Below are 24,532 nucleotides of genomic sequence, written 5' to 3'. Positions count from 1 at the left end.
CTTGCAGTTTTAGATTCAGCTCATTTACTTTCGCTGTTATAACCACCATAAAGTTTAATTTTTGCGACCATTTGTCGTTCTCTTATTCAGGGTGATTAATGCTTTATTATTCATTTAGGAATGTATTTATTTGATTCCAGCACAAAGCAAAACGTTTCAAGCCATCGCACTTTATTGTAAAGAAGGATGTCGGAATACTGTGTCTCCATCTCGTTTAAGATTTCTTTAAACTGACGATCGTAGAGTGCTTTTGATATGATGTTAACAATCTTGATTATCAATTTATAACCTCAACTATTCCGGCCATAAATGTTAGGGCACAAAGTGTTTCTTGGTGTATGTGAAATGTAAGAATTCGGTGGTTTATTTGGCACCAAAGAATCGTTGTTGCTCCTTAATTTTTCCTGTCATACTTCTGGCTCCATCAGTTGCTGTTTAAACGATTTTATTTAACTCGATCTTATTGTCTTCAAGGCATTTCTGCACCGCATTCGCTCTATCTTCCCCTCTAGTTTGTCATGAGAGTAGCAATCCTGGAAGATCTTCTTTTTGGATCTTGGGAAGACATATACCTGACAAAATGGGCAATTTATGCCGTGACTTTTATGTCACAAGACTAGCAAGTGATAAGGCAGAAGAAAGTTGAATATTTTCCACCTGCAAATATGTTATATTTGAAGATATTTTAGCTATTCTTGTACTGTTTTGGCGGATAGTGGAATATCTTTGACTTTTTTTGTCAAGGTTTCTGTTTTTTTTTTTTTAAATCACGAAACAGTTCTTCAGACGCACGTAGGAAGCAGTCTTTGACATACTCACCATCTGAAAATGGTTTGCCTTTCTGTGCAATTTCTATTGGTACCGCAAATCTTGCCAGATTAGCATTACTTATAGATTATTGGCTTCTAACTCATTTACTTGAAACAACAAACTATACGTCACAGCCAAAGCACGTAGTGAAGATGCCGTTTCGTCTTGCGTCGAAAGCGAATTAAAACCTACATAGAAAAACCCGACGACAGCGTCATTTGAGAGCTTCCAACGACTGACGACACTTACGACGCGTGTAATGGGGGTTAGCTGAGAGATAGAATCGATGCCTATTCTTCGTTAAACGATTCAGAACTATTCTGAAAAATGTTTCGATAAAATAAATAATATTTGCGTATGGAACTAAAGAGCCGCAGCTTCACGTCCAAAGAGCCGCATGTGGCTCGCGAGCCGCAGGTTGCCGACCCCGGGTCTATAGGGCAGATGATGTAAAGGTCATCTGTTTCTGTGGCCCACGGTTAACGAGGGTATCATGTGACCAGCACAACTAATGTCAGGTACCCATTAGAGCTGGGTGGACTCAGAGGCGCCCAAGGATCCCGAAATAAAAATCCCAGTCTTCACCAGGATTCGAGCCCGGAACCCCCGGTTCAGAAGCCAAGCTCTTTACCGCTCAGCCACCGCGCCTCCAACTATGTGCAATAAACTATGTGAAATAAAGTAACTATACGCAATAAACTAACAACATGCAATCAACTATGTGCAATAAACTATGTGAAATGAACGAACTATACGCAATAAACTAACAATATGCAATCAACTATGTGCAATAAACTATGTGAAATGAACGAACTATACGCAATAAACTAACAATATGCAATCAACTATGTGCAATAAACTATGTGAAATAAACGAACTATACGCAATAAACTAACAATATGCAATCAACTATGTGCAATAAACTATGTGAAATGAACGAACTATACGCAATAAACTAACAATATGCAATCAACTATGTGCAATAAACTATGTGAAATAAACGAACTATACGCAATAAACTAACAATATGCAATCAACTATGTGCAATAAACTATGTGAAATGAACGAACTATACGCAATAAACTAACAATATGCAATCAACTATGTGCAATAAACTATGTGAAATAAACGAACTATATGCATTAAACTTACTATATAATGAATAGAAAGAAATAACTGTAAGATGCTTGAAATATTGTACGAATCTTTAGTGCGGGTCGCCATAAGGCGCGCTATGAGGTTTTTGAAAAGTTTGTGGCCCTCCAAGTTATAAAGATTGCCGACCCAGCTGTAAAGCTTAGAACTAGCTATTTGTGTGTGTGTGTGTAATGTATGTCATGTTACTAGGTCATGTGACTATCGCGGCTAGACAATGAAAGACGATACGATATACTAAAGCCTCAGTCTCTATCCCGTAATTATGTAACATTTAAAGAAAAAAAAAAACCCAGATCGGAATGAGATCTCAAGCGTTGACCTTGACCCTCTGTGGAATTTGTCATATCGACACATACCTGAACCTAAACCTGTCAGTGTCCCCCCCCTCTCCCTCCCTTTGTCCCACTCCCCAGCACCCTCAATTCGTTGTCACGTGATCTTTCAGACTAAGAGAACGATCTATTGTAAACTGATGCACTGAACACATACACGTTAAAGTCAGTGCAACAATTAATGATATAGATTAGAAATGCTCTCGATTGCTAACGAAATTAATAGTAAAAAAAAAAAGTAAAGTTCCCCTTTGAGACCTTGTGGTCTATAGGGCAGATGATGTAATGATCACCTGTTTCTTTGGACTACGGTTAACGAGAGTGTCATGTGGCCAGCACAACGACCAACCGCCTTTACTTTTCCCCAACTATTGTCAGGTTCCCATTAGAGCATGGGTGGACTCAGAGGCGCGCCCAAAGATCCCGAAATAAAAATCCCAGTCTTCACCAGGATTTCGAACCCGGGACCCCCGGTACGGAAGTCAGCCACCGCGCCTCCAAAGAAATTAATAAGTAAAGAATATTGACATTGAACTAGAGTAACACATTAGTAAATTGAACAAGAAAAAAAAATATACTAAAACACACATACACACATATAAACAAGCTTATATTAAGTGTAGTTGTATCAATTAGTTTGGATCAATTTGTAATAGATTTAGACTAACCATAATAAGTCAGTGCGATTAGAAATATTTTTACAAATTGTTTTTGTTTAGCGCAATTTCATGCTCTTTGCTTTCTCATTACGCTATGACCCTATCACTTGTCTGGACCAGTTCAGAAAGGAGGGGGAAAAATGAAGGGGTATTTATGTGAATGTTACCGTGATCGCTCTTTAAATGCATTTAGAAAAACAAAAAAGTTGAAAGACCTGAATTCGAACTAGAGGACTCAAGCGTCCTTGAGCCAAAAAAACAATCCAAACTCAGTGCCAGCGAATAGCTAATGAAAATAGGTTTTATAGTTATTTATTGCTAGATTATAACTTTAACGCGGCGACCTACAAAGTATAAAGGATGCTAATTCAGCGTATACCCCCACATAACTCAAGTACAATTTCTTTCCCTTGTTTGATACTAAACAACATAATTAATTACCAATAGTTAATAAACTAATTTTTTTGTGTGAAAAGGTCTTTAAAATCCCGAATCAATTATCAGGATTCAAACTCAAGACCCCTTCCCCCCCCCCCCCGACTCCGAAGTGAAGCACTTTAGCACTCTGCCAGCACTTGTGTTTTAATCAAAATATGAAAAAAAAAAGCTTAACCCTCCCCTCATTACAAAAAAAAAAAAAAAATTGAATCATATTGTCTGGAAAGCAGAGATAGTTACATGACGTACATTTTTATTTGGAGTTTTTAATTTGTATTTAGAATGGTGAAACCTAAATAAGACTTTCCACTATCTTATCCACGTTTAAAAGTGAGACTCCACACTCAATGCATTGCATTCAAAAGATATGTAATTTTATTCAGCTTTCTTTCTTCTTGAGACCATCGTCACGTGACCCTTTAGAGTCCATCTTTTTTTGTTTTGTTTTTTTGATTAGTTGTTTTTGCCAAAAATTTTTTGTTTTTCAAACTGCAAAACTAAAATTAACAAGTTTTTTTATTTTTATTTTTGCTATGTTTTAGCTTGCTCGCTTTCACTTATGAATTACAGGTGTACAACAATACACACTCCCCTGTACACACACACACACTGACACACTCCCTTGTACACACACACTCACACAGTCCCCTGTACACACGCACACACTCACACACTCCCCTGTACACACACACTCCCACACTCCCCTGTACACACACACACTCACACAGTCCCATTTACACATACACACACACACACACACCTATTTTCCTGACTCTCTCACCAGAGCACCATCCGCTGCTTAACTTGGAGGTCAGGGGAGGGGGTGGTTGGGCATGGGGGGGGGGGAGGAGGGTCAGGACCGAGTAGTGGGAGGTTAATAAGGTCACGGTGTAGACGCATGTATAAGTCAACATGAGTGTACGTTAGTCAATGAACTCTCTGGTGTGCAGAAAATGTATGCGCAACTCTCATGTACACGTTGCTATAGAAACTGTTGCCTAGCACCCACACAAATAACTAAATGCAGAGGCGTGACTACACAGGGAAAAGGGGTGGGGGTGGGGGTGGTGAGTGGATCTATTTAGCTCATTTCCGTACATTTTGTTGTTGTTGTTCTGTTTTCCGTTGTCACGGTAACGCAACATTTAGTAAAGAAGCTGTGACCTCAGTGACCTCAGTGTGCATAAACTGCTGAGAAAAAAAAATACTAAATATTGCTCGACTGAATCAGCCAGGAGCACCAATGACTTGGCAGATTAACATGCATGACTAGATTGACCTGGGGATACCCGTAGGACGTACTTTTCTTTTTAAATGTTGAAGTGACGTCTGTATTTTATAAGATAGGATCTAGAAAGTTCATGAACAATTTTTCTGTTTTTACATGTTTTGGACGTTCTTACGGTAATGAACTTTATTCAGCCTCGATGTGGAGCTCTGGTGAACACGGTCGTCAGAGGAGACCATTAGGCCTATAGGGAAGGTAAAATGAGCTCTTGTTGGGGTGCCTAAGGACCGCTATGACGAGGGTACCCGAAGATGATGTCACGCTACAATGATGCTTCGCTTTATTGATGCTTCGCTTCATTGATGCTTCGCTTCAATGATGTTACGCTACAATGATGTTATGCTACAATGATGCTACGCTGCGATTATGCTACGCTACAATGATGCTACGCTGCGATTATGTTACGCTACAATGATGCTACGCTGCGATTATGCTACGCTACAATGATGCTACGCTGCGATTATGTTACGCTACAATGATGCTACGCTGCGATTATGCTACGCTACAATAATGCTACGCTGCGATTATGTCACGCTACAATGTTGCTACGCTGCGATTATGTCACGCTACAATGTTGCTACGCTGCGATGATGTCACGCTACAATGTTGCTACGCTGCGATTATGTCACGCTACAATGTTGCTACGCTGCGATGATGTCACGATACAATGTTGTTACGCTGCGATGATGTCACGCTACAATGACGCTACGCTGCGATTATGTCACGCTACAATGACGCTACGCTGCGATTATGTTACGCTACAATGATGCTACACTACAATGTTATTATGCTACATTAATATGCTAACCTACGATGTTGGAACGCTTTTATGCTACTCTATGTCATTGCGCTAATGAAGCCGTTAAAATCTGTTCCATTCGACTAGATGATTTTTTTTTAATTGCGATGTTGTGATCTGTGTTACTGTTTAAATCTAGAATCTATCCTTCAAATTGATTGATCTAAATATTCCCTTCTAATTCATTCAACGAAGATCAAATGCCCTTATGTTATTAACTTACATATATTGTATTTGGTTAACTCTATATCCTTTATTTATTTAAAGAAAAGAATTTAAATTTGGTTGAAGGAAAAAAACAAAAACACTGAAACGCTTACGTGGCAGAATCCAATGCCAGATTTTTGTTTCTTGTAGTTCCAAATTATTTCAAATTTACAGTAGCATAACACATACATCTATTTTCGTTTTAACCAGAGAAAATAACATTTAAAAGATTTATCTACGCCAATGAATGAGTGAATGAATAAAACACACATACGCACACACACACACGCCCACAGACACAAAAAGTAACAGCTTTATTAAATTCATTCACTGGTCACTTTTTTTAAAAATAATTATTATCCTCCTTAAGCCCTGCCTCCCCTTCCCTTTTCAATTTTTTTCAAACCTCCACCCAAATCTTTAAAAAAAAAGTCTTAAAAATTCCGAAACATTATTTTAAAAAAGAAAGTCTTGCTGGCTACTGCACCTGCTACTGAATTTCCGGGTAATTTACTTCGGCCCCAAAAAAAAAAAACGCTAACAGGAAGGAACATGAACAAACTTTCAGCAGAATGTAGCTTCGCAATCACCTGGACTCAATTTTTTGTTTTACTTTAGGAGGGAACTAATGACTGGGAAGAAAGTAAAAGAATTTTTTTTTTTTTAAAGTGAAAAACTTGAAAGTACTTTCTTAACTCTTTCTCTCCTAACTGACGATACCAACGTTGATTCCATCAGAATGTGGTAAATAAGTACGGAGAGAAAGAGTTAATAGTTGTATGACAGGTGGAGTTAATGGGCTACTTACATTATGTCAGTAACGGGTATACGAGGGTGTAGTGTGGCTTGCATAAAGCTTGGCCGAAGTTCGCATCATGTAACTAGAACAGAGGACGAGGTCTAGGACTCTAGATCAAGATCAAATCTGGCAGAGTCGAGTATACCTAAGCAAGCAAAGTACGCCGTAAGGGAAGTAACTGGTCATGATGTTGTGTGATAAGGTTGTAATTCTTCTTGTGGTACACCAAATTTAAAACAAGTAAAATATAATATTAAAAGACAAACAAAGCACAACTATAATTATTAAAACTCCGTGCACATTTACTGCCATGTATCGCAATATTACAAGAATTATGTAAATTATTTGTTGTCCTTATTGTAGAAAAATCATGCAAAGTTTCTACTTTATTCGAGAATGGGAAATGGGAGAAAAAACTTAAGACTAAGACTTAATTGATCCTTACGGAAATTTGTTGTGATTACAAGGACTCTTTACTTATATAAAGACAACACAACAGAAACTTGCCAGACTGACATGCAAACTCAATTAAAAGTGAGGTCCTATAAGCTTTGTAAAAAATGATCAGATAAATTTGTCGTACGCAGTACTGTCTCTATGCCTCATCCTTAGCGCTTACAACTTCTTATTAAATAAAAAAAAGTATTCGAAGATAAAAATATTCAGACATTATTTCGTTTCGTTTCCTGTAACATTTTTTGTTTCTCTTTTTTTCAACCAAAATGTAACACATGTGTTCGTAATTGTGTAAGAAGAACACGTCTGCGGATAGCTATTCGTAGTGTCGTTTTGATGGTCTCGAGTGTGTCCGCTTGGAAACGGTCGATAGAGTTGACGATAACGCCAATAAAGGAAGCGAAAACAGAACTACTTTTGGAAACGAGTTCAATGTACTTGGGGGGGGGGGGGGTGTGAAAGAGAGTCCAAACAACTATGTGAATCACTATCCACACCCCGTTTTTTCATTGGGCCATTGCATGGCGACATCGACACATCTGATGTGGTAAAGAGAAGGAATATAAAGGCGATTCCTAGGAGTGCTTGGCCTTCGTCCTCGCTTCTTGACATAAGAGTTAACAGATAAATAATGAACTTGACATCCTAACTATACCAAGGGGACATTACTCAAATTAAATTATTCATTATTAGATAACCATGCCTTGTACTATTTATAGATAAATATAAATTGTCTGTATGTAAAGAACATCTGTGTGTAAAGAGTATCTGTATGTAAAGAATATCTGTATGTAAGGAACATATGTATCTAAAGAACATCTGTATGTAAAGAACATCTGTATCTAAAGAACAACTGTGTGTAAAGAACAACTGTATGTAAAGAACAACTGTATGTAAAGAATATCTGTATGTAAGGAACATATGTATTTAAAGAACAACTGTGTGTAAAGAATATCTGTATGTAAAGAATATCTGTATGTAAAGAACATCTGTATGTAAAGAACATCTGTATCTAAAGAACAACTGTATGTAAAGAACATCTGTATGTAAAGAACATATGTATCTAAAGAACAACTGTGTGTAAAGAATATCTGTATGTAAAGAACATATGTATCTAAAGAACAACTGTATGTAAAGAACATCTGTATGTAAAGAACATATGTATGTAAAGAATATCTGTATGTAAAGAACATCTGTATGTAAAAAACAACTGTATCTAAAGAACATCTGTATGTAAAGAACAACTGTATCTAAAGAACATCTGTATGTAAAGAACAACTGTATCTAAAGAACATCTGTATGTAAAGAACATCTGTATGTAAAGAACATCTGTATGTAAAGAATATCTGTATGTAAAGAACATCTGTATGTAAAAAACAACTGTATCTAAAGAACATCTGTATGTAAAGAACAACTGTATCTAAAGAACATCTGTATGTAAAGAACAACTGTATCTAAAGAACATCTGTATGTAAAGAACATCTGTATGTAAAGAACATCTGTATGTAAAGAACACCTGTATCTAAAGAACATATGTATGTAAAGAACATCTGTATCTAAAGAACATCTGTATGTTAAGAACATATGTATGTAAAAAACATCTGTATCTAAAGAACATCTGTATGTAAACAACATCTGTATCTAAAGAACATCTGTATGTTAAGAACATATGTATGTAAAGAACATATGTATGTAAAGAACATCTGTATGTAAAGAACATCTGTATGTAAAGAACATCTGTATGTAAAGAAGACATCTAAGAAGCAGTAGCTTTATTGTGCAGTTGACATTTGGAGCGTAGCCTAGAGATGTGTGTGTGTGTGTGTATCAATGTGTTTGTGTTCGCTTCTGCGTTTGGTGACCTTTGACTTGAAAGGGGGAAAAAAGTCCACGAGACATCACGTCAACCATATTTTTACCACAGTGACCTAGTGACACACAGGCATGTGACCTTAGCCTTCACATCATCTGTTCTATCAACTTGGTCTTTGTGTCCTATGTCCTATCAACTTTGGTCTTTATGTCCTATGTTCTATCAACTTTGGTCTTTATGTCCTATGTTTTATCAACTTTGGTCTTTATGTCCTATGTTTTATCAACTTTGTCTTTATGTCCTATGTTCTATCAACTTTGGTCTTTATGTCCTATGTTTTATCAACTTTTGTCTTTATGTCCGATGTTTTATCAACTTTGGTCTCTCTGTCCTATGTTTTATCAACTTTGGTCTTTATGTCCTATGTTCTATCAACTTTGTCTTTATGTCCTATGTTCTACGAACTTTGGTCTCTCTGTCCTATGTTCTATCAACTTTGGTCTTTATGTCCTGTGTTCTATCAACTTTGGTCTTTATGTCCTATGTTTTATCAACTTTTGTCTTTATGTCCGATGTTTTATCAACTTTGGTCTCTCTGTCCTATGTTTTATCAACTTTGGTCTTTATGTCCTATGTTCTATCAACTTTGTCTTTATGTCCTATGTTTTATCAACTTTGGTCTTTATGTCCTATGTTTTATCAACTTTGTCTTTATGTCCTATGTTCTATCAACTTTGGTCTTTATGTCCTATGTTTTATCAACTTTTGTCTTTATGTCCGATGTTTTATCAACTTTGGTCTCTCTGTCCTATGTTTTATCAACTTTGGTCTTTATGTCCTATGTTCTATCAACTTTGTCTTTATGTCCTATGTTCTACGAACTTTGGTCTCTCTGTCCTATGTTCTATCAACTTTGGTCTTTATGTCCTGTGTTCTATCAACTTTGGTCTTTATGTCCTATGTTTTATCAACTTTGTCTTTATATCCTATGTTTTATCAACTTTGTCTTTATGTCCTATGTTCTATCAACTTTGTCTTTTATGTCCTATGTTCTATCAACTTTGGTCTTTATGTCCTATGTTATATCAACTTTGGTCTTTATGTCCTATGTTCTATCAACTTTGGTCTTTATGACCTATGTTCTATCAACTTTGGTCTTTAAGTCCTATGTTCTATCCCCTTTGTATGTTCTATGCTCTATTAACAATTAACTTTGTCTCTAATCAACATGGCCGACTGGATTAACAGACGGATACGCGCAGGACGTAATTGTCTTATTTTTTGAAGACACGTCTGTAATTTATAATAAGATAATAGACCTAAAATAGCAAATAATGACTCTTTTTCCTATCTCTAGCAGAAGTTTTAAGGGACCCTAAATCAATTCTTATCATATATATTCCAGACGTTACTTCAAAATAGAAGATAATTACGTCCTACGCAATTCATGTGTCAATCTATTCATGTATGTTAATCAATGACTTAAACTCTGCTAAGTCGTTGGTTTTCCTGGCTGATTCAAGCAACCCATTCCATTCTCTAATGACACTAGGGAAGAAAGAGCACTTGTACAAATTTGTCCTAGCGTATGGGATAAGAAATGTGCCTCTATCTTTGTGTCTTTCTGAGTATTTCATTAGGTTTTGTTTTTCTATTTATAAATTATGAGTTCTGTTTTTTTTTTAATGTATTAGAGCTACTTTACTTTTTAGTCTCCCCTTCTGAAGTGTCCCTGGGTCTCTAGTACACGTCGCCCTAACCAACTATTTGATGCTGGAAGGTAATGTCTTGAAAGAACACGCCTCTAAATGCTGCCCCCAGCCTCTCCTCTCTTATTTACCTCTCTTATTTGCCTCCTCCTCGTCTTAAATGTCAGGGCAGGAGGGGGAGGGGGACCCTCATCTGGTCAAAACGTTATTCAAACAGTTGAACAGCTTGAGTGAACGAAGTCAGCTTTTCCTTTCGTTCCTTCTACTTTCTCTTCCCCTAGACCAGCGGTTCTCAACCTTTTATGCTCGGCGACCCCCTTTTTACAATCCCCCACTCTGCCGCGACACCCCCCCCCACCCCACACATACATACAGCAAAAGAAGAATATTCAACAACAATTCATATTTACGATGGTCTTAGGCGACCCCTGGCAAATTGTCAATCGACCCCCCCCCCCAAAGGGGTCGCGAACTACATGTTGAGAACCCCTGCCCTAGACCTTCTCTGCTTTGCTTCTACTTTCTCCGTCTTTAGACCTACACTGCTTTAGTGTTACTAGCTTAATAAATGCTACACATTTTAGAAGATTGAAAGTTTGGTGGGTGTATGGCGGTAGGCTTTCACATGTAACGTAACGCATTATCTTTTCATCAGACATAACATCATTGCGTTTCAGAGGGCAATCATTAATAAAGGGTGGAAATAATGGGGCTGTATAATAGAGTCTGGGATGTCATTAAGGGCATTCCCATAAAAGTTTCCCTTTCAGACCTTGTGGTCTATAGGGCAGGGCAGATGATGTAAAGGTCATCTGTTTCTGTTAACAAGATTGTCGTGCGGCCAGCACAGCTACCAAACGCCTTTAACTTTTTCCTAATTAATATAAGGTACCCATTAGAGCTGGGTAGACTCGAGGCGCTCAAAGATCCAGAAATTGAAAATCCCAGTCTTCACAAGGATTCGAACCCGGGACCCCCCGGTTCCGAAGCCAAGCGCTTTTCGCTCAACCACATCGCCTCCAAGGGCATTCCCATTATTGGATTAATAGGATTTCTGAATTTCTTTTTCTACTTTTTAGCGTCGACTTAATTTTTTATTTAAAAAAAGTGATACGATGACCGTAATGTAATACTTGAGCAAAATTTTGTTTTTAGGTTGGCTGCATGGTCGAGTCATAGCGCTCTATATTGTCTTTACGCTTGTTCCGAGGTCTATCCCTTCCATCCTGCTTTCTCCTGCTTCCTGTAGGAAGTTTGGGCTAGTCTCTCTCCTCCTTCCGGAAGGAGCATCTAAAGTTACAAGACACTTGTGCATGAAAGCTGTCTGAGTAGTGAATATGTTTTTACCTAAACCTTGAACGTTAAGTCGACCTCATCTTATACATCTAATCAGAGGCGTAGCTATCAATGTGCGGGTGGTGCGGACCGCACGGGGGCATCCTATACCCTAGCTACGCCACTGCTTCTAACTTTTGAAAAAACTTCAACTTGGTAGAAAAATGTCAATGACTAAAAAGTTTTGTTTTTTCGATTATTTCAGAATGCTAGCCAACCTGGAGCAGTTTGGAGCTAAGGTGGACATGGAAGGTCAGACTCGGCTGCGCTACGTGACTCCAAATGTGGCCATGGAGCTGTGGAACCTGCAAAACTCGAACGACGTGGTCATTGGGTTCGGAGCCACAGAGACGAACAGTTGGTCCGAGCCACTGGAGGAGCCAAGAATAGTCACCATTAAGGTAATGGGAGATAACTCTATGGTTTTGATTCATAAAACACGTAACATAAATTCTGTGGTATTTTACGTCTCGAGAGACGATCTTTTCCCTTTGCCACTTCTTGTGTGACTATAGAGGCCAATCCTTGATACACAGCTGCGATCGCAGGTTGGGCATATATAATCACCAGGCGCCGTTGCATTTTCACCCTTCTTTCTGCTTCTGTTGTGTATGACATCTGCAATCCTTCCTTTATGCTCTCTCTCCATGTAGATCTGTCCAGTGCCACCTCTTCCCAGTTGCCAGTGTCAATTTTGAAGAGCTTCATGTCGCGTTTGCATACATCTGTATAACGTAAAAGTGGGCGACCAGCGGCTCTCCTGCCTTCTATTAGATCGCCATACAGGATGTCCTGTGGAATTCGACCTACTGGCATTCTACGAACGTGGCCAAGCCAGCCAAGGCGTCTGCTGCTGATAACAGAGCGGATGTCCTGGCATCCTGCTCTTTGTAGCACTTCCTCATTGGTTAGCTTATCTTGCCACCTTATTTTAAGGATCCACCTTAGGCATCGGAGGTGAAAGACATTCAGCTTTTAACATAAATTACATCTACAAAAACATTGGAACATAAATTACAAATACACAACCTAATAAAAATATTTTAATAAAAGACACAACAATACAGAAATATTTCTTATTCCAAGTGCTAAGACAGATTCTAAGACGGTTCTTGCTTCCCTAGCGTCATTAGCTCATAGAAGAGTTTAAGCTAGGAAAACCAATAGCTTTGCAGAATTGAAGTCTTTTATTCACATTTTATCATCCGCCCAAGACTACCATATAGAGATGTCTGCAAGCGAGACATGAGAGCCTCAGGCATCAACGAAAGTATGTGGGAAAACATAGCCAAAGACCGGAGTGCATGGAGAAAGACTGTGCGTGCTGGGACAACCCTTGCTGAGAACAAAAGAATTGAAGCGGCTTTTATCAAGAGGGATAAAAAGAAAGCTGCCCTGTCTGCTTGCCCTAAATCAGAGGCATACACATGTACGAATTGTGGCAAAGTCTGCCGTTCTAGAATTGGCTTGATTAGCCACACCAGATTCTGCCCCGTCTAAAGATTAAGCCAAAACCAGTGACTCATTTGGGCGCATCCATTGCCTTTCGAGACAAAAGGAGCCATATATATATATATCATCCTCCATATTTTTCTATATCGCTTATTGCTATTGTAATGAGCTATATGTCAAGAACATAAAGAGGATATTCAAAATCAAATTTTAAACAAAGAATTGGTTTCTGTAATTAACATAAATCAGAAAAAAAAACTTTCTAATGCTATGTATTAAACTTGATTCTAAATAAACATATGTCTTTGGTTCATTTTCAGAATCGAACCTGGTCAGAACAGAACTTGCCAGGTTTTGATGTGGCTATTGAGTTGCCTGAAAGTCTGGTCAGAAATACCGTCAAACGTAAGTAGGTCACCTATCATTTAGTTTGTTGAACCGTTGGGGCACCACACAAGATATGTAGTGATGGGCAAAAGATGGGGCAAAAGATGGACAAAAGATGGGGCAAAGGCCAAAGTTTAAATATAAAAAAAAAGTTTAGTTAAAATCGTAGTTTAATTAATTTTTTTTTAAATTACTAACTAAAAGGTGTAATTAACATTTCTACAATTTTTCAACATGTGGTCAGGGTTGACACGCACATACCTGTTTTCTGGTCATGTTATACCAATCTTCTTCTTGAAACTGTCAGGTAGAGTTGAGCCTTCGGCTCTTGGAACTCTAAGCCAGCAAAAGTGAACAAGAGCTCCATTTCACCGGCCTGAATGAGAACAGTGTACACTGTTCTGTCTGACGGGGTGTCAGACTCGCGGCCAGAGACCGCGTGCACCAGGACCCCTGCCATTTTCCTTTTCTATACTAGGCTAACCGTGCAGGACACGCCATTTATGTAACGGCCCCCTTGAGCAACGGCGCCTGGATTGTGACAAGGTTGTGGGAGCTTTTTTACAACTCCGCACAGTGCAATGAGGATGCTCTCGGACCCCCTTAGGCACCCCCAAGGGATTCTTGTTTTGCTACCCTTTAGCCTAATCGTTTCCTCCTACGATCGTTTCCACCCGGGCGCCACTATGAGGCAGGGTAGCATGCCCGGGGTGATATCAATAACTTTGATTATCAACAACAAAAAAATAAATAAATAAATGATGCAGTTAACAACTGTTTTGTCAGTCTGCATTTGATCCTGATAGAAGTTATGGGAGTAAATATTTGCACTTGAAAGTAGCAGTATTATAAAATGGTGTTAAACATTATTTGCCAAAAGCTTCTATTCAATATTATGAATGGGGTTGTTCAGAATTTTTTTGTGAATCACGCGGTGGTGTTTAATTTCTGTTTATATTGGGAATCTGATAAGCGTGATTAAGTCAATATTTAGTGGATTTAATCAATTCATTTGCGGCAAACAATAATTTATTAACTGCAAGAACATCAAGTAGCCTACACTCTTTTTATAGTCTTATGACTTATTATTGAGATCTAAGTCTCTAAATCGACAGCTAGACCTATATAGATCTATAAGCATTGGATAAGCAACTCTAGAAAAAAAAATTATCCACACCCTCTCTGACCAGAAAGTAAATAGACTTTGTCCAACTGATTTTAACAACCTGGTCAGCTAGACATACACATGACCACATGTAGGCCTAGTGTACTGTACGTGTGTAGTCGATGATACTACAAGACTGCCCTGCATTTTTTCTCATTGCGCATTATGCAATAGTGTTTGCTTAATGTGGAGTGGTCAGACAAGAAAATAACATACTGGCGTGGCTAGTCAAGCATGTTCGTAGATCTAAGTAAATAGACGGTGTGTCCGACTGAGATACACGTACATCTGTAGGCCTATATACTAGTATATAGTGTACTGAGTGAGCAGTCCATAATGACAAGAACACCCCGCTCCTTGCGCGTATAACGGTTATTCAATAGTGTTGGTTGTATTCCTAGTGGTCAGACAAGAAAAGAGCACATTGGCCCGGTTACACAAGCGTGTACTTTACACTAAAATAGTTATACAGGTGTACTTTACACTAAAATAGTTATACAGGTGTACTTTACACTAAAATAGTTATACAGGTGTACTTTACACTAAAATAGTTATACAGGTGTACTTTACACTAAAATAGTTATACAGGTGTACTTTACACTAAAATAGTTATACAGGTGTACTTTACACTAAAATAGTTATACAGGTGTACTTTACACTAAAATAGTTATACAGGTGTACTTTACACTAAAATAGTTATATAGGTGTACTTTACACTAAAATATTATACAGGTGTACTTTACACTAAAATAGTTATACAGGTGTACTTTACACTAAAATAGTTATACAGGTGTACTTTACACTAAAATAGTTATACAGGTGTACTTTACACTAAAATAGTTATACAGGTGTACTTTACACTAAAATATTATACAGGTGTACTTTACACTAAAATAGTTATACAGGTGTACTTTACACTAAAATAGTTATACAGGTGTACTTTACACTAAAATAGTTATACAGGTGTACTTTACACTAAAATATTATACAGGTGTACTTTACACTAAAATAGTTATACAGGTGTACTTTACACTAAAATAGTTATACAGGTGTACTTTACACTAAAATAGTTATACAGGTGTACTTTACACTAAAATATTATACAGGTGTACTTTACACTAAAATAGTTATACAGGTGTACTTTACACTAAAATAGTTATACAGGTGTACTTTACACTAAAATATTATACAGGTGTACTTTACACTAAAATAGTTATACAGGTGTACTTTACACTAAAATAGTTATACAGGTGTACTTTACACTAAAATATTATACAGGTGTACTTTACACTAAAATAGTTATACAGGTGTACTTTACACTAAAATAGTTATACAGGTGTACTTTACACTAAAATAGTTATACAGGTGTACTTTACACTAAAATAGTTATACAGGTGTACTTTACACTAAAATAGTTATACAGGTGTACTTTACACTAAAATAGTTATACAGGTGTACTTTACACTAAAATAGTTATACAGGTGTACTTTACACTAAAATAGTTATACAGGTGTACTTTACACTAAAATAGTTATACAGGTGTACTTTACACTAAAATATTATACAGGTGTACTTTACACTAAAATATTAAACAGGTGTACTTTACACTAAAATAGTTATACAGGTGTACTTTACACTAAAATAGTTATACAGGTGTACTTTGCACTAAAATAGTTATACAGGTGTACTTTACACTAAAATAGTTATACAGGTGTACTTTACACTAAAATAGTTATACAGGTGTACTTTACACTAAAATAGTTATACAGGTGTACTTTACACTAAAATAGTTATACAGGTGTACTTTACACTAAAATAGTTATACAGGTGTACTTTACACTAAAATAGTTATACAGGTGTACTTTACACTAAAATAGTTATACAGGTGTACTTTGCACTAAAATAGTTATACAGGTGTACTTTACACTAAAATAGTTATACAGGTGTACTTTACACTAAAATAGTTATACAGGTCAAATGTTTCTTAAAACTCCAACAGTTTCGTTTTTATTTCTTTGGTTACTAGATCTAAATTTGAAATTCTAAATCTGTTCTATAATATGATTTTAAACTTTACCGGTAGGCCTATAAGTAAGATTTTTCGTTATATAATAAGTTAATGTATTTTTTTTTTAAAAAAAAAAGAGTACCATTTTTTTTTCTAAAGGTTTTAATTCAAGACAAAAATACAAGCACACATATTTATTTAGACATATTTTACATTTTATTGTGCATTAACGTTTATGTAAGAAACATATTCCTTATTACTGATTTCATTATGGGTAAATACTGATACAATGTTAAAGAATTAGATCGAACCGTAGACATACGGTTGGATGATTATAGCTATGTAAATATATAGGTCTAGTTCAACCCCACCTCCCCTCCCCCCCAAAAAGGTATGAAAAGTTTGTATAGTTTAATTAATTTTTTTCAGTTTAGTTTAATTACCCTTTAAAATTCATGATAACATTTAATTGAACTACTTTATTTTAGTTGAAACTTAGTTTTAGTTTCACTTTTTAACTCTTTCTCTCCGTAATTATTTTTTCACATTTGAAGAATTCTTCATTTTGCGCATTACTATTTCACTACCTTGTTATGATTGGGCTTCAATAGCTTTGTTGTTTGTAATCAGAAAATGTTGTATTTGGTGTAGAATTAAAGAGAAATGCATGCTTTTTTCATATAATTCAAAGTCAAGTTAAAAAAAAATTAAATAATAATTTAATTTGATTAGGTCAAATCAACGATGGTATCGTCGATTAGGAGTGAAAGAGTTATATTTAGTTCCCATCACTAATGATCTGTTGATCATCTTTCTCTATTCCTCTTGTCTTTTGCCTTGGATTGAACCTCTTCCATTGACAGGCCGCCCATTCTTGTGTCTTCCCATCGCTTTTGTATTCCTCTTCTTTTTTTTCTGGTACTGTTCCCTGAAGGAAGGTCTTCGAGACCTCTGCGATAATCCACTTCGACTGAGCATTATTAAAAAATAATTTTAAAATGTACCACAAAAGTAAATGATTTAACGAAAAATATTGATTCTCAAATTTTCTTTTTTTTTTTAATTTAACGGCTAGGTCTAATTAGTAAAAAAAAAACGGATTTAAGATCAGAATAAACAAAAACATTTCTAGAACATTTTTAAGCTGAAAAATTTACATTTAGACTAGTTAATCATAGTTTACAAAACTATAACAATACCTACACTTCTATTTTAATCCTATATTAAAAGCGGATTGAGTCTTCTGGTCATAAAATAAATCAAATACTTGAGATTGACCGAAACAAGGACATGTGACGTGATAACCTGATGTTCGTGGAGACCACTAGCTCGTTACCGCGACATAGGTCTGCGCTTTGGGCTACTCTAACTATTGGTCTCGATTAAACAACATTATGTTTATGTTTTCTTCACAAGCTTGGAACTCCCAATTAATGTCAGTGGGAAGGAGGTAAACAGAAGGGCAAGGTCGAGTAATGGCTAACTAGACACAGATGTGAATATTACTTAAGGTTTACCTTCATGATCAAAAAATAAAATTGTAGCAGCAGAAGTATTGCAAATATCTTGGGCTTTAGTTTTAAGTTATTAAAATCAAAGGGAAGTCACTTAATTTATACAAACAATTTTTAAAAAGGGACGCCCTTTGATGAACAGAAAAATATTCCTCATTATCTCCCTTTAAAAGAAGCTCATTATTGTTAAAAAAAAGTTCAAACACTGCATTACGTTTGATTATTAACTTTGATTTAAAATTGTTGTGTATTTAAAGGAAGGCTTAAAATTCCAATACTATATAAACGCAACGGAAGCGGCAATCTTTGATACACACACACACACCCGTATTTATCCAATACGCGCAATCTGGGCACTCTTAGTGTATATAAGGGTGCGGCGTGTACCATATAGCCTTTACTCAATTAGCAATTTTTGTGCGGGGTATACTCGTATGTGGGTATATGGGAGAAATATCGGTACTATTATTATTCTTAGGAAAATCTATGGTGCCATACAGGATGAAACAGGGTGGAGGACACGCACTAACCATGAGTTATATCAATTATACGAAGACCCACCAATAGTGAACGAAATAAAAAAAGAACAGACTGCGTTGGGCAGGTCACCTTGAAAGAATGTCAGAGGGGCGAAAATCGTATACAGGCAAAAACCAAAAGGCAGGCGACCCAAAGGCAGACCCCCGAATACGATGGATTGATGACGTGGAAGCAGATCTGAAGCAGCTTGGGGTTAGGGCGTGGAGACGAAAGGCCCAGGAGAGATCTGAATGGAAGGATGTGTTAAAGCAGGCCAGAGCCCTCCATGGGCTGTAGCTACACTGGGAAGGATGGATGGATCGGTACTATTATACAAAGAAATGGCCATTTTGTAGATGCATACATCCATAATTACATGCTATTATGTAAGCTAAAAAAAGGCGCGTAAACTTTCAGAGGAAGTAATCATTACATAATCGAAAAATAGAAAGTCAACTTTTTGAATTCTGCGGCACGCTTAAAAGATCGAAACTAGCCTTTTTTTTTTTGTGAGGGGGGGGGGAAAGGGGTATTTTATGACCAGTAAGTCATGACATTGTTTCCATTACGACATAAGCGTGAAAGGTCCGTCTGTCAATTAGAACTCGTTTCATAATTTATAGACTTTGTAATTTCAGAAGCTGAACACTGGACACAAAGATAAAGGCACATTCCTGGTCCCATATGCTAGGACAAATTTGTACAAATACTCCTTCTTCCCTAGTGCTATTAGAGCATGGAATGGGTTGCCTGAGCTAGCCAGGAAAACCAGTGACTTGGCAGAATTTAGGTCATATGGTTAATATGCATGGCTGAATGCATGACGCGTAGGACGTAATAATCTTCTTTTTTGAAGTAACGTCTGTATTATATAAGATAAGATAAGATAATTGTTTCTTTTTACATGTTTCGAATGTCCCTTCCTATTCTGAAGGTGATTACGTCCTAGTTCAAACCTCCCGCAGGACGACGGTGCATGGCAGTGGGAAGTGTTCGAACCCGCGGACCATCGTGACCACCGTACGACAGTCCATAGCGCACGCTCCACAACCAGGAAATTTAGAATATGTTGTTTCTCCCATTTTTCTATTGCTCAAATTGATACTGTGCACAATTATTCATGGTCTCTAACGATACATGAATCAATACAAAAAAATTAACCAATTAAGTTAGTTAATTAGTTAAGTTTAATTAAATATTAATAATTATTTTTATATTGAAAAAGGAAATACATCTTACAGTATTGAGAGATATGGCTATAAATTTGAAGTTATTCCCCATACATAAGGTTTTTTTTTCCTTAAACATTTTTATACTTTCTTTATTTTTTTCATCTATTTCTTACTGTGAGGTTATTACATTGTTACGTTGACAGATTCACAACGAGACCTGGACAAGGCGTTACGTCTCACCATGTTCCTCTACCGGAAGACGTCTGCCTTCCTGTCCTTGAGCCCAGGGGAGACCCCTAGCGGTGACATTAACAGCGCCATTATCTCGGCCAGCCTCGGAGAGCGCAGGATAGAAGGTCTAGACGAGAAAGTCAGACTGGTCTTCAAACCTTTCAAGGTAGTGTATCAAACTGCTTCCTTGCGTACACCCCCCCCCCACCCCCACCTCCTGGCTTTCTCTGCCAACGCCAATTTTCTTAAAGGTTACCTCAAAGTAAATATACAAAAAAAAGCTGTGCGGTAAAGGCGATGTAAATGGATGTATGAAACCAAACCACGTGTAAATAGCATTGAACTCTGGGTATGTTCCAGCTTGGTGTAAATCTTTACCAGATTTGAAAGAAATCCCCTTGCTTGCAATTTTATTTTCAGTCATGTTTCTATGATGCTATTGGGAACTGACATTGAGACTGTGAGAGAGAGATGGTGGTTGGGGAGGGGGAGGAGTAACATTTGAAAGGGATAGAGAGGTAGAAAAAGAGAAGGAGGGGGAAAGAAAGAAAGAGTAGAGAAAGAGAGTGATAGAGAAATGGAGGAATAGAGAGAAAGAAAGAAAGAGATAGGATAGGAAAAGAGAGCTAGTGAGAGAGAAAGAGATAAGGACAGTAAGCGGAAGAGAAGAGGTGGAGAGAGAGAGAGAGAGAGAAGGAAAGGATGAAAAAAAAGAGAGAGGAAGAGAGTGGGAAAAGGAAAAAAGAATGTAGAGAAAGAGAGCGTGAGGCATGGAGGGAGAGGAAAAGAGAAACAGAGAGGGAGGTAAGAAATATATTTAGAGAAAATGAGTTTGAGAGGGGGCAATAGAGGGAAAGAAGGTCGCGGTGGCTGAGTGGTTCAACGCTTGGCTTCGAACCTGGAGTCCTGGGTTTGAATCTCAGTGAAGACCGGGATTTTGAATTTCGGGATTCTTTTGGCGCCCCTGAGTCCACCAAACTCTTATGGGTACCTGACTTTAGTTGGGGAAAGTAAAGGCGGTTGGTCGTTGTGCTGGCCACATGACACTCTGCTGGTCAACCGTTGGCCAAAGAAACACATGACCTTTACCTCATCTGCCCTCTGAATCGCAAATACAAAGAGGAGGAGACAAAGAGAGAAAGAGAGAAAGAGAGGGAGAAAGAAAAATCTAGAGAGAGAGATAAGGTGTAGGGAGGGAAAGCGAGAGACAGAAAATGAGACAGACTTTTTCTTGTTTAGACAGACTTTTTCTTGTTTAGACAGACTTTTTCTTGTTTAGACAGACTTTTTCTTGTTTAGACAGACTTTTTCTTGTTTAGACAGACTTTTTCTTGTTTAGACAGACTTTTTCTTGTTTAGACAAACTTTTTCTTGTTTAGACAGACTTATTCTTGTTTAGACAGACTTTTTCTTGTTAAACAACCTTACCTGTGTCCCCCCCTTTTTCAACTTTAAGACATTCGCTTGTTCTCACTCTTTGATTTACTACGTCATTGCTCTGTCTTCGCCTATCCCCTATCTCCACCCACTCGCTCCTTCTGCTAAATCGACGTCACGTGACTCCAATGTCCAATCCTTAACCTTTGGTCACTTTCCCCCACTCACGTCTGCTGCTTACAGGAGACCAAAAACAGGGAGCAGGAAACGAAATGTGTCTTCTGGGATACCGAGACGAGTGAGAGTCCTGTATGGTCCACTAAAGGCTGCACCTACAATGGCACCCTGAACGGACGAGATGTCTGCCTGTGTGACCACCTGACCAATTTCGCAATCCTTTTGGTAAGCCCACATGAAAGGATCTTTTTTTTTAAAAAAATAATCTTAAGACTAGCTTTAGCCACGGTGTCTTCAGTCCATTGGCATTAACGACAAATGACTTAGGGCCCCAAATGATAAAATATGATACTATGACAAACACAATGACCTAAACTTTTCAACCAAAGGTATGATGATACGCTATGATGATACGCTATGATGATACGCTATGATGATACGCTATGATGATACGCTATGATGATACGCTATGACGATGATTACCTATGATAACACTACGACGATGATTACCTACGATAACGCTACACTTTGCGATAACCTACGATTATGGAACGCTATGATGCTGCGCTATGGTGTTACGCTGTTATGCTACGCTATGGTGTTACGCTATTATGCTACGCTATGGTGTTACGCTATTATGCTACGCTATGGTGTTACGCTATTATGCTACGCTATGATGTTTTGCTCTAATGCTATATCAAGATGCTACGCTACACTGTGATTTTACATAGTGATACGCTTTGATGCTACGCTACGGTGTGACTTTACTTAGTGATACGCTTTAATGCTACGCTACGCTGTGGTTTTACATATTGAAACACTTTATTGCTAGCTGTGATTTTACTTAGTGATACGCTTTAATGCTACGATACGCTGTTTTTTTACATATTGATACGCTTTAATGCTATTCTCTCAGGCTATGCCAAATGCTACGATACTCTGCGATGCTACGTAGTGATACGCTATAATGCTACGCTATGACGATGCTACTTTATGATGTTACCCCACTGTTATGCATTACATAGGTATTATACACATTAAGAATAATCAAACTATTTTGTTTGTTATTGAAGTTTGCTAGAAGGGGAGTTGTTAGCCACAATAGAGTTGAACTCATTGGGGATGGTGAAGATTCAGAGTTGGGTATTTCCAACTAAGTCTAGGTATTTAAACCATCTGGTTTCCTATCTTAGTAAAAATTGTCTATATTCTGACGCTTTAAGCGCTCTGTAACCTTTCCATATAGCATTGATACAGTTGTGTACTTTATCGACCGGCAATGCCTATTATATGTTTAAATAAATCTGATTTGTTTTATAAACATTTAAAAAAAAAACTTTTAATTTTTAATTCTCAGGATTTCTACGGAGATGAGAAATCCCAAGGTGTGTCTGCTGCCAATGAGACATCCCTGAATGTGCTGACTCTGATAGGCGTCAGTTTGTCCATATTTGGTCTTGCAATTACTATCATAACATTCTTGGCATTTAAGTAAGTTGTCGAAAAAACGTATGCATTGATCTAGCCACCTTTCTAAAGATGAATAGTAAATTCAACGCTAAGTCTATTAGGTAACCCTTATTTTATTCCAGTCATACCTACATTTATTAAACTCATACATACTGTCCTTAAAAAAAAAGAGAAAAAAAAAATAAAAAAAAAACAAACTTTCTGTGATACTATAAACAATTCTGATCAAAGTTTTTACATTTGTTTTTTTTTTAAGCAATGTATCTTTTGGAAAGTGAATTTAAAAAAAAACGTGAAACTTAAAAACATTTTAAAGTTGTCAGCTGGTAAACCGCACCATTAAAAAAATTTAGCATTATGTTTCTCGGGATTTTGGACTTCCATGGAAACTAAAGACAGTTCCTTTCAATGACTTCGTTCGTTTGACATGTATGACACATTTGTACGAACAAGTGTCTACAACAGAGAACAACAGACAACCTTATGATCGTCAAATTTGAACAATTTCTGAACAATGTTCACCTTAATTGTTGTGAAAACATGGAACTTAACGGTTTTGTCTTGTGTGTTTTTGGCAATGTAATCTTCTACTGAAAAAAAAAAAGTCCTTTACGCAACATATACATTTTAGCGGTGGTTATCGTAGTTTTAAGTATACCTTGTTGGACATAAAAATGTTTAAAATAGGAATTCATGCTTGTCAACTGGTAAAGGCACCAACAAAAACATTTAGCATTATGTTTCTCAGAATTTTCGGGCTTCCATAGAAAACAAAGACAGTTTGGTGCGAAAGAATCCAAATTTCAAGGACTTCGTTCGTTGGCATGTTTGACACATGTGTACGTAGATGTGTCTACAACAGAGAATAAGTGACAACCTAATGATAGTCTGACCTAATGATGGCTGCCTGGTCGTGCGGTTTGCGCGCTGGACTGTCGTTCAGATTTATCGATGGTCCAGGGTTCAAACCCTGCCCGCTCCCATCCCCCGTCGTCCTGTGGGAGGTTTGGACTAGGAAGTAATTATCTTCAACTCGTAAGGAACATCCGAAACATGTAAAACAAACATACATAGTCAAGTTTAAACAATTTCTGAACAATGTTAAACCTTAATTGTTGTGTAAACATGGAATTTACGGTTTTGTCTTGTGTGTATTTGGCAATTGAATCTTGTACTGACTAAAAAAAAAAAAATTAACTCTTCAATAAAGAAAAGGAGGTTTTTTTTTTTTGTTTTTTTTTTTTTAAAATAACATAT

The 24,532-nt window shown here is 37.2% G+C and overlaps 1 protein-coding gene across 1 annotated transcript in view; it reads left to right on the top strand.

Annotated features, from left to right (window-relative positions):
- LOC106076242 (uncharacterized) overlaps positions 1 to 24,532 on the top strand; it is a 153,789-nt gene that overhangs the window by 116,648 nt on the left and 12,609 nt on the right. Inside the window, exons 18-22 of the mRNA XM_056025552.1 lie at positions 12,009 to 12,204; positions 13,576 to 13,660; positions 20,224 to 20,417; positions 21,872 to 22,030; positions 23,163 to 23,296. Of these exons, the coding sequence (XP_055881527.1) occupies positions 12,009 to 12,204; positions 13,576 to 13,660; positions 20,224 to 20,417; positions 21,872 to 22,030; positions 23,163 to 23,296 (768 nt within the window). The remainder of the gene's footprint in view (positions 1 to 12,008; positions 12,205 to 13,575; positions 13,661 to 20,223; positions 20,418 to 21,871; positions 22,031 to 23,162; positions 23,297 to 24,532) is intronic.

Source organism: Biomphalaria glabrata, chromosome 4, assembly GCF_947242115.1.
Source record: "Biomphalaria glabrata chromosome 4, xgBioGlab47.1, whole genome shotgun sequence".
Taxonomy (NCBI): Eukaryota; Metazoa; Mollusca; class Gastropoda; family Planorbidae; genus Biomphalaria; species Biomphalaria glabrata.
This window is presented reverse-complemented; position numbering and strand designations above follow the sequence as displayed.